This window comes from Anguilla anguilla, chromosome 10, assembly GCF_013347855.1.
Source record: "Anguilla anguilla isolate fAngAng1 chromosome 10, fAngAng1.pri, whole genome shotgun sequence".
In the NCBI taxonomy this organism is placed as follows: Eukaryota; Metazoa; Chordata; class Actinopteri; order Anguilliformes; family Anguillidae; genus Anguilla; species Anguilla anguilla.
Window position 1 is genome coordinate 6711935 of NC_049210.1, and position 13642 is coordinate 6725576.

The following is a 13642-nucleotide window of genomic DNA, read 5'->3' on the forward strand; positions in this document are numbered from 1 at the left end:
GATAGATTAGAAGTGACAGAAGCGCACCTAGGCAGCAATGTGTGAAAATAATTTCTCATGCCGGTAGGTCCTTCTGGGTTTTAGGAATTGTTTTTGTTCAGGCGTTGGACGGCCACACATGGGTCCTTTCTTCGTGTAGTTTGAAAGCGTCGCGGTTGACGGCAGGAGGAGAAGGGGGAAAGGAGGTGGGCACAGTAAAAACTGACTTGCTTAATACGAATAAACGAGCTACCTGTGAAATATTCAATATTAGCCTACACTTTTGAATGCACTCGCGTAACTACAAATTACGTCTTATTTTACGTGTGCGTAAAAGCATGCAGGCGGATTGCTAGCGCTGTTGCCTCATCGCGCACTTGCTAGCGCTAGCTAGCATATCAAGGGACCCGACAAGATAATCTTTAATGTTGGGTTGTTTTGTATTACGTTATATAGGAAGCAAACTGGAATATGAAGCCGGGAAGTTTGGCATCCATGTTTCTTTCCATCAAGTTAGTTTGCGAGCTGGATAACATCAGCTAGCTGTCCTATCAAATGTGCTTGTGCATGGCTTCTGCTAGTCTAGCTAAATACGATAACGTTAGCTAGCCAGCTAGCTGTTTGTTTGAGAGAAAGTAACTTTAAAATATCCCGTGTGAAAACTAAAAGTTTGTCCATTTCCTAATAAGCTTTGATTGCTAGCAAATTGGACATGCCATGCATGTGTATCGCGATTGTCATGCTAGTCAGCAATAGTTCATACCAGTCTCACTTTCTATTTGCGAAGTTGGCTAATTAGTTGTTAACCTTGGTTGCTACAGTTTACATACGTTGGGTACGTTGTTTACCTTAATCGTGTAGTTAATCTAGTCATAGCTTGTTAACGTTACTTGTATAGCCGATTCGTTTTTATTCACCAGATTGTCATCTTGCCAGCTGGACATACCTACATGTTTTTCTCAGATCTTGGCAGAGCCAGCTACAAGGCCGCTTGACTGACTTGTTTGCTAGCCTGTTGTCGTAGGGTGGGTGGGTAGCATTTGTATGAAAGGTCAATTTTAGCTTGGCTATCCAATTTCCTCTTATGCTCGCCGTGTTATCCGGCTAGTTATGCTGTGCAGTACCAAGAAGTGGTTGCTAGTTGCAGTTATTAACTGTTGAGCTAACCCAAGGCGCACATTGCATTTCTGGTTCAGCATGAGTTAGCAAGCTAATGTTAGCCGGGGAGCTTGCTTATGCATGAAAACAACACATATTGGTGCACATAGCACAATTCCTGCGTGGTGTCAATTTCTTGCTCGTTCGCTAGGTAAGTTTTGTTTCCCACAGTTGGTTATTTTAGATCGCTGTACTTCCTCCTGCTTTGTTAAATTGTCGCTGCGAAGTTGAGCCCTCCCTTTGTGACTGAGCATGCGCGAAATGTCATGTAAACAATGAGATGTTTCCAGACTGTCTTGAGCATTGTGTCTGTCTCATCATCTTATCTGGAATAAAATGAAGGATTAGTTTAAAAAAATAAAAAATATATGTATTTATATATGTTAAGCAATGGATGGTAAGTATGTACATATGATGTGATTAGTTCGGTGTCATGGGGTTTGTTTTCAGATAACACGAGCATCGTCACCACGATGAGGTGGAGATAACATCAGATTATTAAAAATAAAATATATAAGGGACGACACCGCGGCGCAAAATCAAAACGATTAAGGGAATAATAATCCTATCAATTATGCACCTTATTAAATGAGTGGGGATGCAGAATATTTGGTATTTTTCTAGCTATTAATAACGTTTTATTCGAAGCGGTGACATTATTTAAAGGAGCTCGCCTGCCATACGTGTTTGCCATTATTTTTTGTAAGGTTCGTGCAACACTCAGTGTCTGATATGTTTAATCCCCATTGTCATATAACATCGACTTTATTGTGTTAGTTAATAAATTATATTTATGTTTTTTAAGGGTCGTCGCTAAACTGTTTAACATGATCGGTTATTTTATTTACGATGATATGGTTTCCAGTAGCTTCTTTGTCGTGGTTCTGTTTTATATGCCTGCCGTATTTAAAATGTTTTGCCGATATGTGCTTTTGCACACAAAGGTTTGTGAAAGGTTGTGTAAGAGTGGCCATTTAATTTATTATATTTTTTTGCTTTGTTAAAATAATTAAAAACGTAAGTTGTGGAGCATTTGTGCCAGGGAGACAGGGAGCGAAATTGCCAGGACCGTGTTATCATTTCCAAAAAATAGAATTGGTTTTATGTCATAAACTATGTAGTATTAGTATTTAGTGCATGTTCTAAATGTATTGTATTAGATGGTTCTGATTCAAGTATCTCATTGGAGACAAACAGGAAAGAAAAAGTATAGTGGTGACAGACGTGTGCACGGGTGTAACGTTTACAGCTTAGAATACAAACGTCTGCGTGAACTTAGAGGTCATTTTATTTTAAAGCTGAAATACTGATATTTGTTGGTATCAAAATGTTCTTTAAGTTTTTAGCTTTTGACTAGAGAATGTACTGCCAGTGTACCACTTGTCAGTTTAATTACAGGCCACTTGCGTGTGTAAGTATGGGGTTGGAGGGGTCACAGAGTATTTTTGTATTTGTGTAATTGGGGAAAATGTCAGTACTTATTTACAGGAAGGAAACACAGATTTAAAAAAAAAAAAAAAAAACCCTACCTGTGTTATTTAAATATGTATTTAAATTTTGAACCGAGAGTAGCCCAGATTTGCATTTCATTTCTTCCTAAACAGCAGCTGTGGCTTTTCCCACTTTTCCTGCTTCTCTCTCCAGGAATTCTCGGTTATTCTAGTTCATCTCCAGGGAAACGGAACCTCGCCACAGGAAGCTCATTTTTACTTCCTTTTCCAGAGTGTATCAGTTCTGAATCTGACTGTGCTCCCTTTCACCCCCCCCCCAGGTAGTTAAAGCATGGAGGCGATCCTGAATAGGCTTCGGGGACTGAGCGATGACCAGCTCCGGGAGGAGGTCATCGGGGCGGACATCAAGTGCGGGCCGATCACCGCCACCACCAGAGCCATCTTCGAGCGCAAGCTGGCCCGCGCCATCCTGAGCAGCGAGGGCGGCCCCTCGGAGACGGACGGCGGCGCGGAAAGTGCCGGAACCGTGGGAACCGCCACGGAGCAGGCCAAGCCCGCGGACACGTCGCCGGACGCCCCGGGCGCCGGGGAGGAGGCGGAATTCGGCTACAGCATGGGACTCAACCCCCCGGAGGAGGAGGCCTTGTTGGAGAAGCCCAGGACCCCTTGCCAATTTGGCGCGGAGGAAGGGAACCCCCAGCTGGACGGGCGGACCCCCTCAAAGCCCCCCCAGGTGTCCCCGCCCGTTTTCTACGGGGTTTGTCCGGTGTGGGAGGACGTTCTGACCCGAAATGGTGAGACTCGCTGGTTATCCCCTTCCTTCTTGGTCTGTGTACCTCAGCTGAGGGTTTGGGTGCCAGTGTGTAGTGTAATGGTTGGGGGTACAGGTGGGTGCCTCCCAAGATGCAGGTTAGATTCTCAGGTGTTGCGCTGGCATTGTGTCAGTTGACTGTATGTATTAAGCTGGTCATCTGTGTAAGTTGCTCTGAATAAGGGCGTCTGCTAGATGCCAGAAGTATAGAAGTGAAATGTAACAGGATCCTATACCTTTCCTTCCGATGTCATGGAAGAGAATTGCACTATAAATCCATGGTAGTTCCAAATCGATTCGTCAAATGTAATTCGCCAGTTTGTCAAAGGTACACGCCAGGTATTTCATTCTGAAAAAAATTTCATTCAGTAGAGGCCCACTCGGGCTCCTCTGTTCCAGTGAACGTGTTTATATTCAGAAACGTATTTCATTCAGAAAGGGTATTCTTTTGTCTTTTTTTGTTTTTTCTTTAATGGAAGGTTAGGCGGCATTTAATAGTACCGTTCAGAGATACAGTGTTTATCTGAGCCAGCCTGTGTGTCTGTGTTGCCTGTGGGTATGGTGTGCAGTGGGTCTGAAGCCCAGCCCTGTATTGAAACAGGGTCTGTTTGAACCAGTCTGATGCTGCTTTCTCCCACAGACAGAGTCCATGTGTATTTGGATAAGAAGGAGGCCCTGCAGGCCGTGAAGATGATGAAGGGGGCCAGATTCAAGCCCTTCTCAAACCGAGAGGACGCAGAAAAATTCGCCAAGGGGATCTGCGATTACTACCCCTCGCCAAGCAAGTCCGCGCCCTGCGTGTCTCCGGGGAAACCGGGCGTCGTGTTCTACAAGGGTAGATTGAGCCTGATCTTAACCGATTCTTCCATTTTAAAACTGTTAGCTTGGGCAGTTTCGATGCAGTAGATATGTTGCTTATATTTCCGTGCTTAGTTGGGCCTAACACAAAGCACATATAAAAAAAGAGCCCGTAAGTTAAGTGTTCCTATGTTGGCCTTTAATTGATAATGATTTCTAAAGTTCAAGGTTTTTGTCTTACACAAGCCCAGAATTAATTTTGAGCAGTGAATTTGAGTGAAGGTTGTACTTTACGGTTGTTTCTCGTAGATCTGTTTTGTTAATTACAGTAAATTTATAAAACTTGGTGCCCTTTATGAAATTAGTTTAATTTGTAACTCAAAGTTAAGGATATAATGTAATGATGAAGCGTGTTGCTATTTGATTGGAGTACTGAGGGGCCCCTTTCTCTCCTCCAATCACAGAAGGCCCCTCCGTCCTGGAGGTGGAGACGATCAACAGGGAGCGAGCCAACAGCTACAAGAGCCCCCGCACCCAGGACATCACGGCCAAGCTGAGGAAGGCCGTGGAGAAGGGGGACGCGGCCACCTTCAGCGAGCTGGTGTGGAGCAACCCCCGCTACCTCATCGGCTCCGGGGACAACCCCACTGTGGTGCAGGTACTGTGGGAGGGCCTTCTCCAGCCTGGCAGGAGGGTTGCTGATAAAATTATGTCTTTGTCCCATTACTGTGAGAGCAATAGCAGCCAGCTGCCGGTGTAATGTAGCGGTTGTTACGGAACTGGGCTTGTAACTGAGGTTGCCGGTTCGATTCACAGACATGGCACTGCTGCGTGAGCAAGGTACATACTGTAAACTGAATTGTTGAAGTAAATTTTCAACTTTTGTAAACAGATAAGTGTTAACTGTGCTTAGGATGAAAGGTATCTGCCACGCAACTAAATAATGTAATAAAAATGAAATAATATTAAAAGTGCAGTATGTTTGTTTTATAAAGCTTTTGCTCATTTTCGGTTAAAGTTTTTTCACATCCCAACAGATATCAATAAATTAAAAGCTTTAAGAGAAAAAATCTGGTCTCTCTGACTGCCCCAGCTTCTGAAATCAGCTACTAACATTTTCACTGCACCTGAATCTTGACAACCAATCAGGACTGCTCTCTGCAAGGAGGCTTCCCTACCTGACTGTCAGTCCTTTTGCATGTTCACAGCACTGCCAGAGCAGGCATTGCAGGGCTACACAGATAAGAGCAGAGCAGAGATAGTGCTAAAGCTAGCTAGCTAGTAGAAAATTATTTTTTAAATCTTTGTTACCGCAGCCAGCTAGCGCTAACTACTGCTATCTAGCATTCAATACTGCATCAAACGCAATCATTTTTGCCCACAACATCATGCTTGCCGTAGCCTATAGCTGTAAATAAATACTAAAGCTATGGTCATTGCTAATGTTCATTACGATGACATGATGTGTTCTCTTTTTGACCTGGGAATAAGACATGATGTGCTGGACTCAACTCCCTCCTTTTCAACGCTCTATATATAATCTCTCTCCAGTACTCCGATGTCAGGCAGCACACGTGTGCATGTTTGGAGAGGGGGGCTTTGGAGAGGGAGCTGAGGGGAAGGGGTGGGAGCTGGTGGAACATTTTTATTTTTTCAAAATCTAGCTGTCTTGCTCGTTCCTCCAAAATTATATACTGCACCTTTACGTTTACAGGACTTATTCAGTTTTCTGGCGACAGGCCGCTTTTAGCCCCATTTCTCTTGGTGTCTCTATCCTTGCAATTAGTTTTGAAACTAGTCTATGCAGCAACTGCGATACAGCACAACTAACCCAGAACTGGTGCATTTATTATGGGTTTGCTAGCTCTAAATATGCTGCTTATCTCAAACAGTATCCACAAACCCGTTTTTTTAAGTAAAGCGCCATAATCTCAGTCCCACTGGCTAACACTGCTCTACACTGATGACTTGGCATGCTTCCTGACTAAACCTTTGTGTATTGACTTGCGTGTTTGTTCTGGAAACAACCGTCCACTAAATGCTAAAGGTGAATGAAATGGTGGTTCCCTGTTGTCGCAAATGAGCGTGTAATGCTTTATTTAACCAAAACACTCTGCCGATTTGAATCGGAATGGCTCATAGCCTACGCGTGACACCTCGTAGCTAATCGCAGTGTGTTTGCATTGTGCAAGCTTTAAAAAAATAAAAAATAAAAAAAAACGCACACGCGCCACCGCATTCTGTTATGAATATACTGATGATTTCAGCCTCTTAAAATAGAACGCTGTTTTTAGGTGTTGCATGGTGGTGCCGTCCGCAGGGTCGTATTTCAGAGCCGTCAGGACTGGCTACGTCGCGTGCCGTTACGACCAACTGCGGTCACGTGCGTCTCGAGGGGGCTTTATGTTTGCCTGTTATTTAAAGGCTTTAAAATGACTCAGATCTTTTTTTTTAAAAAGTCGGTTGGGTTTTGATTTGAAGGCTACAGGGCTGTAGTGTAGGAAACCGCCATTGATGGCTGTGACAGCAGATTTCCACAGCTCTGCTGTACAAATGTGGATATTATTTCTGCATTTGAAATGAAGAATGCTGTCCCTTATGGAAATGGGATATCCTGCAGTATATTGTAATTGTGTGGACAGTATGTGGAAAATATGAATTTCACAGCAGTGTGTGTGTATATGTATTATTGTGTGTGAACATATGTGTGTGTGTGCCTGTATAGGTGTGTGTTTGTGTGTACCATTAGTTATATATTTTGTTATTGTGAAGTGTTCAGTGATGTTTTACAGTCTTGTCAACTTACATATTTCTACCAAATTCTGTAATATATTTATTTGAGTTGTGTATCTTTAAACTTTTCTCCTCAGCAGATATTGTACAATTTAAAGTGCGTACTCCCATTTGGCAAATCCATAAAAGGAAACGGGACTGTTTGGATTTCCTCTCTGAACATTTTCCGTGGGATTTTTATTTTATTTAAATTTTTTTTAGGAGGGGTGTCGCTACAACGCCATGCACGTGGCAGCCAAGGAGAACCAGCCGGGCATCGCCCAGCTCCTGCTGGACACGCTGGAGAACCCCGAGTTCATGCGGCTGATGTACCCCGACGACCAGGACGGCATGCTGCAGAAGCGCATCCGCTACATCGTGGACCTGTACCTCAACACCCCCGACAAAGCCGTGAGTCGCCCGCCGCTCGCCCGCCGCTCTCCCCCGCGCGTCCGCTGCTTTCAGCTGGAGCTTTGCTGCATTCATTTACGTTACATAGCATTACATTACATAGCATTACATTTTATTTCATTACGTTACATAACATTACATAACATAGCATAGCATTGTATTGCATTGCATTACATTTGTTGCATTGCATTACGTTATATTGCATTACATTGCATTACATTGCGTTGCAATACATTTCATTACATTACATTGTATTACATTACATTACACACCGTGCATTTAGCAGACGCTCTTATCTAGGGTGACTTGCACAACTTTTTCAGATTTTTATACATTGTCTAATTATATTATACAGCTGGATATATACTGAAGCGATTCAGGTCAAGTAGCTTGCTCAAGGGTACAATAACAGTGTCATATCTGCAATCTTTAAGTTACAGGCCCGGTTCCCTAACCATTATGCTACAATGCCAGCCATAATTGAAAGTACAAACCCGTGTACCATTGTAACTGTTAAGGTTAGGCGATTTCAGATCGTTTGATTGCTAATGGAGCTGGTGTAATTAAGATGGATGTGATGGCAATAAGGAGAGCGGTTACCAGTCGATTATCGGTGCTAAAATGTACCGCTTGGTCTATCCCAGGCATTCGAGACCCCTCTCCACTTTGCCTGCAAGTTTGGATGCCCGGAGGTGGTCAATGTTCTGTGTTCGCATCCGGATACTGATAAAAACTGCAAGAACAAGTACGACCAGACACCCTCGGAGGTAAGTCAGACTGTGCGTGTGTGTGCGTGCGTATGCGTTTTTTAAATTCTGACCCGGAGTGTTCCACAGGATTTAGACATTCTTTTCCGTTTTATCCCAAACAGGTGATTTGTGAAAGAAAAAATAAAACTCAAGAGGTGAAGCAGAAGATCATGGAATATATGGAAGGTAATCTCAGTGAGATCAGGTTCAGTAGAACCTTAGGAGAGAAGTACACTTTAGGAGTCAAGGTCGTTCTCCATATTGATTCCTTATCAAAAGCTACGTGTCAAATTTGGATAGTATTCCAAGTTGTTTTATGAATGGAAGGTGTGACTCATTTCCAGTACTCTCCTTTTTGTACTGCTGATAATGAGGAGCTCGATAAGGCATAGTTGCACAATCTGTCTTGGGTTTCATACGACCTTTGGTTGACTGGTCAGTCCAGTCTGTAACTCGAGGTTCTGCTGGCTGGGTGTTTTAGTCGCTTTTCCAGCTTGGCACTGACTGGACACTGTCTCACTCCCCCCCCCCCACCCCCCGCCCCCCTCCTACCCCCACAATGCAGATCGGTTTTACGTGCCCTTACTGAGGGCCACAGATAACTCCTCCCAGGCCGTGATTGGTGCTCCCTGGTCACCTGAGCCGTTGGAAGCAGCTTCCCATTCGCTCCCCAGACTGACAGGAAGCCCCAAGGATCCGATTATGGCAGTGAGAGCTTTCGCTGGTCCGCTCAGCCCATCCAAGGTATTGTTTTCTGTTTTTCTAAAAGGCTTTTATCTATCAGAGCATAAGAACATGAATGCTTAAGGAGGATCGACTCCCTCTGCTGACTCTGGTTTTTCCCAAGGTTTCTTCTTACAAACTTTCCAGGAAGTTTTACCTTGCCAGTGTCACCCCTGGCTTTCTTTGTAGGGGTTTGGCCCAGGCTAAACTGTAAGTGTATTGTGACAAATTCTTGGTCAAATGTGCTATGTAAATGAAATTTGACCACTTGATGGATAATAGTGAGAGCAGGCCATTCAGCCCATTTTGGCTGCATTTTTATCAATAATTTGTAGAGCACAGGTGTCAAACTCCAGTCCTGGAGGGCCACAATGTCTGCTGGTTTTCAAAGTGTTCTTGGCACCCGTGGTTCATTTAAGTCATTGATTGGCTAAAGAATCCACACACCCTGTTATCAGAGCCTTAACTGGCTACTGATTGAAAGGAGACCACAAAAACTCGCAGACACTGCGGCCCCCTGGGAGTTTAGTTTGACACCCCTGCTATAGAGGACCCCCCACTTCGTAAACACGGACTTGAACTTGCCCGTGGTTTCTCCTTCTGACAAGCTGTTCTGTGCATTGTCAGGTCTCTGTAAAAACAGACTTTACCTGCACTAATAGTCACCTGTGTCCAATGGTTCTGGCAGAACTGGACCTGAAAACCTTTTGTGTTTGTGTCTCTGGGATGCGTGTATAATTAATCACCTGTTCGTTTTATGAGGCTGAGGCAGAATCTAGCTGTGTGCAGGTTTAACACTTCCCCTTCTGTGGCCCCTCGCAGGCGGAAGAGTTTCGCAGGGCGTGGAAGACGCCCCCTAGGGACCGGGCCGAGCACTTCCACCACATCCTGAAGTCCGACCCGGACCGCGGGGCGGAGAGAGTCGGCAGGTGCGTGAAACGCTCAAAGTACCCCTGACCATGTATTCTTGAAATCACTGGGTCCCAACTGGAGTCAATTGAAGATGTAGATATAGATGAAGATGTAATTGTGGATATAGATTATGCAGTTGTGGATATAGTTTTTGAAGATGTAGTTGTAGATATAGTCTTTAAAGATGAAGATGTAGTTGTAGATTTAGTCTTTGAAGATATAGCTGAAGAAGTAGTTGTTGATATAGTCTTTGATGATGAAGATGTAGTTGTAGGTATAGTCTTTGATGATGAAGATGTATTGGAGATATAGTCTTTGAAGATATTGATGTAGATATAGATATAGTCTTTGAAGATGTAGATGAAGTTGAAGGTGTAGATGTAGATATAGATGTGATTAGAGTGGGAACCCCAGCAGGTAACCCTGTTTGATTTGGAAGCCCTGATGGTGAGTTCCTCCTGCAGAGACTTGGCCCGTGAGCGCGGTCACCCCTGGGCGGAGTACTGGGACTTCCTGGGGGCCTTCGCTGACCTGTCCTCCTGCGAGGGCCTGCGGAGGCTGGACGAGTACCTCAGCCGGAAGGACTTCAGCGAGCGAGCGCGGCAGGGGGCCGGGGAGAACGAGACCTGCAACAGGTTCAAAACCCCCTCCCCAGGTAACCGCTGGGGGCTGCGATGTAGCGCACTGCCCTGAATCACAATGGTCCTCTAGCGTTCTCCGTCTGCGCTATGCTGAATAGATCAGAATCAGAAAGGGTGTCAGTTAATCGTCTGTATCTCTGTTACTCAAGCCCCAGAAAGAATGTGGGGGAGAATTTTGGTTCAACTTCGGGGTGGGGGGGTGGGGGGAAATATTCCTGGGATTCTTAAAACAGGGATCTCAGGCTCAAATCCTGGAGGACCTCTTCGTTTGGTGGTTTTTTTGATGCGTTCCTGCACTTGAGCGCTTAATTTAAGTCATTGATGAGTCGGCACACCTTGTTTCCAAAACCTAAATTGGCTGCTGATTGAAAGGAAATCACAAAAACCAACAGACTGGAGTTTGAGACTCCTGCCTTAAAACAACACATCAATGCCAGTGCTGTTGAATTCTCACTTTTCTTACTTTGTGGCGACCGCAGGCAAGCCCAAGAAGTTCTGCAACTCCATCTCGGTGGGGGCCTTCCTGGACGAGGGCGACGACATCAGCCTGGAGGAGATGAAGAACCGGCAGAACGCGGCGCTCACCAGCATCACGGCGGTGTGCGCCGCCAAGGACGGCCTGAAGGGGGCGGCGGGGGGGCTGGAGTTCCACATCCTGCCCGTGTCGCGCGGCTCCGACCTCATCGAGGCGGCCGCCGAGCGGGACCACCTGCTGGCCGAGAAGAGCCTCCTGACGGCGGCGGGAAAGAACGGGCTCTGCTCCCCCGGCGACGGCGAGCGGACTCACAACGGCGAGCGGCCCCCCCGCGGCCCCTCCTGCTCCCCCTCCAGCCTCCTGTCGCCCGTCTCCAACCTGATGGTGGAGTTCGAGCGCATGTCCCTGCAGGACGCGGAAGAGCGCCCCCCGGTGGAGTGGAGGAGAGGCGGCGGCGGGGGCCTCGTCAGGCCCCACCGGGACGCCCGTGACCCGGACCCCCCGGACCTTCTCACGGGCGTGGCCGGCCTGTCGCTCGCCAATGACGACGAAGATGACGATGACGAAGGCGCTGGATTCGGGAAGGGGGCCGCGGAGCCGAGGGACGGAAGCTTCTGGAGAACGGGCGAGAGGAGCGAAGTGGACGGAGGGGCGGAGGAGAGGGCCAGCCTCAGCTCGGAGGAGTACCTGACCGGAGAGGAGGGTCTGGAGACCCCGAAACAGAGGACGGAGGCCCCGGAGAGGGGCTTCTGCGCTCGGTCCCGGTCCTGGGACCACGGGGGCAGGGATCTGAGCAGCTCGGGGTCTTCCGGCTCCTCTTACAAATCCATGGAGAGCGCGCAAGTGGACTTTATACTGCGGACTCTGCCGCATGTCAAAAAAGGACTTTTCATCGAAGGGTAAGTCAAACAGAACACACCCTTTTTTTCGTTTTCTTCTCTCCATCCTGTAAATTTACTACAGAACAGGGGCGTGCATCCCGGGGGGGACAGGCCGGACATGTCCCTCTTAACTTTGGGGAAAACGTGAAATACCCCCCCCCAAATGTTATCATGTTGTATTGGGTCGCACTGTGTTAGTGTCCCCCTCCAATAAAATCTGAACAAAATTTCCTGTTTGTTGCCCCCCACTTCCCCCCCCCCCCCAAAGTTGAAATGAGATCGAGATTTTTGTCCATGGGGGTGGGGTACCCTGTTCCTGGAGGGCTGTATCTGTTTTTGGATTTCGTTCAGAAATGAATTGCTGCTTCCACACCAAGTACCCTGGAGCAGATAGCTGTCTATCCTCCTGATTATCAGTGAACTTATGAATTAATTTAGCTGAACTGCCAGATCACATAAATGATTTGACTTATTAAAATAACTGAGATGAGAAGTTAACGTGAAATCCAGGCACAGACACAGACCCCCTCCAGGACCTGGAGTCAGTGCAGAGAATAAATATCAAAGCAGTGACCGACCCACTTTGAAATTTGTTTGAAACAATATGCTGTTATGTTTTTGGTTTTATTACAACACTTCCTTATTTCCTTCAGGGACTCCCCAACCAAGTTGGACAGAGAGGTCCTGTCAGCAATAGAAGCCATAGAGATCGACCCACAGAAGTATCCCAGCATTCACCAGTGGAAGGGCACAGTCCAGACCTATTCTTCCTCTGAAATTGACGGGTAATTCACTTCATTCTTTATTGCTTTTCTTCTCATCTTTGGGGTGGAAGGAGTAATGCTCGACCCCCACAGTAACCGAGATGGTGCGAGTCCTTATTTTTACTTTCATGGATTGTTTTCATTCAAGAGGACTATGGCGAGCAGGGTTTTGGGTCAATAACAGTTACAGTTACATTGAGCTGACTCTCTTACCCAGAGCGGCTTATATAGCTTACATTTTATACCTGCTATCCATCTATACAGCCGGGTATTTACAGAAGTAATTCAGGTTAAGCGTGTTGCTAAAGGTTGCAACGGCAGTGCCCCATCTGAGAACTGAACCTGCAACCTCTGAGTTAGCATTATTCTACACCACAGGCGGTTTAAGGAATGAATTTCAGCTCGTTAACTGGCGAAACCTCCTCATTGGAAGCTTTGAGGGGAATTTTTAATTTCGCGAGCTGAGTTGCAGCCGATTTTTCTGAACGGGCTGTACTGAATTGGAGCCGGCTGACCGAGTGGGTTGATGGGAGTTGGTGTTGAATGGCGAGTTGACGGCGGCCTGTTCCCGCCGTTTTCCTTGTCTTCCAGCTGGCCCAGCCCGGCGGCGGGAAAAGGGCGGGCGAGGCCCCTGGCCTGCACGCCCGGGTCGCCGGGGAGCAGCCTCCTGTCCGCCCCCTCCAGGTTCAGCCCCGCCCGGCACGCGACCCCGCCCGACTTCACCAGCCCCGGTCGCTACAGCCCGGCCAACGCCAGCTACATCCAGCGCATCCGCCTCAAGCACTTCACCGACCCCCCGCTTTAACCCCCCCCACCCCCGGCTCCCTCGCCCCCCTCCCCGTCCCGCTCACCCCACCGGAAAAGACACAGCTCTGCCAACAGCTCAGTCCCGTCCCCCGTCCTCCCGCCCCTCCCCGTACTATTCAAATATGCACAAGTGTCCCAAGGAAATTGTTTTTCTTTGGTCATGTGACAGCACCACTATAACTTGCGTTCAGGATTCTCAATGCAAAGGGTCGTTCCGCCATTTTATGATTTCTCTTCAGTAGGCTTCCTTTGCATTGTTTGTATGAGTGTGTGTGTGTGTGTGTATGTATGAGTGTATGTATGCATGTCT

At 46.8% G+C, this 13642-nt stretch overlaps 1 protein-coding gene across 4 annotated transcripts; it reads left to right on the forward strand.

The window, feature by feature from the left end:
- The first annotated feature begins 109 nt into the window (after positions 1-109).
- ankle2 (ankyrin repeat and LEM domain containing 2) lies at positions 110-13353 on the forward strand. 4 transcript variants are annotated; one of them, XM_035378439.1, is made up of 13 exons: positions 110-185; positions 2909-3382; positions 4040-4234; positions 4662-4855; positions 7192-7380; positions 8025-8147; positions 8252-8315; positions 8695-8873; positions 9675-9781; positions 10229-10419; positions 10885-11779; positions 12415-12546; positions 13117-13353. In XM_035378439.1, the coding sequence occupies exons 2-13, from the start codon at positions 2920-2922 to the stop codon at positions 13328-13330; spliced, it is 2946 nt and encodes a 981-aa protein (XP_035234330.1). In that variant the 5' UTR covers positions 110-185; positions 2909-2919; the 3' UTR covers positions 13331-13353. The 4 variants fall into 4 exon arrangements, with proteins under 4 accessions (XP_035234330.1, XP_035234331.1, XP_035234333.1 ...); XM_035378440.1 differs by lacking the exon at positions 110-185 and adding an exon at positions 192-1288; XM_035378442.1 differs by lacking the exon at positions 110-185 and adding an exon at positions 192-1288 and having other exon boundaries at positions 2913-3382.
- The last annotated feature ends 289 nt before the right edge of the window (positions 13354-13642 follow it).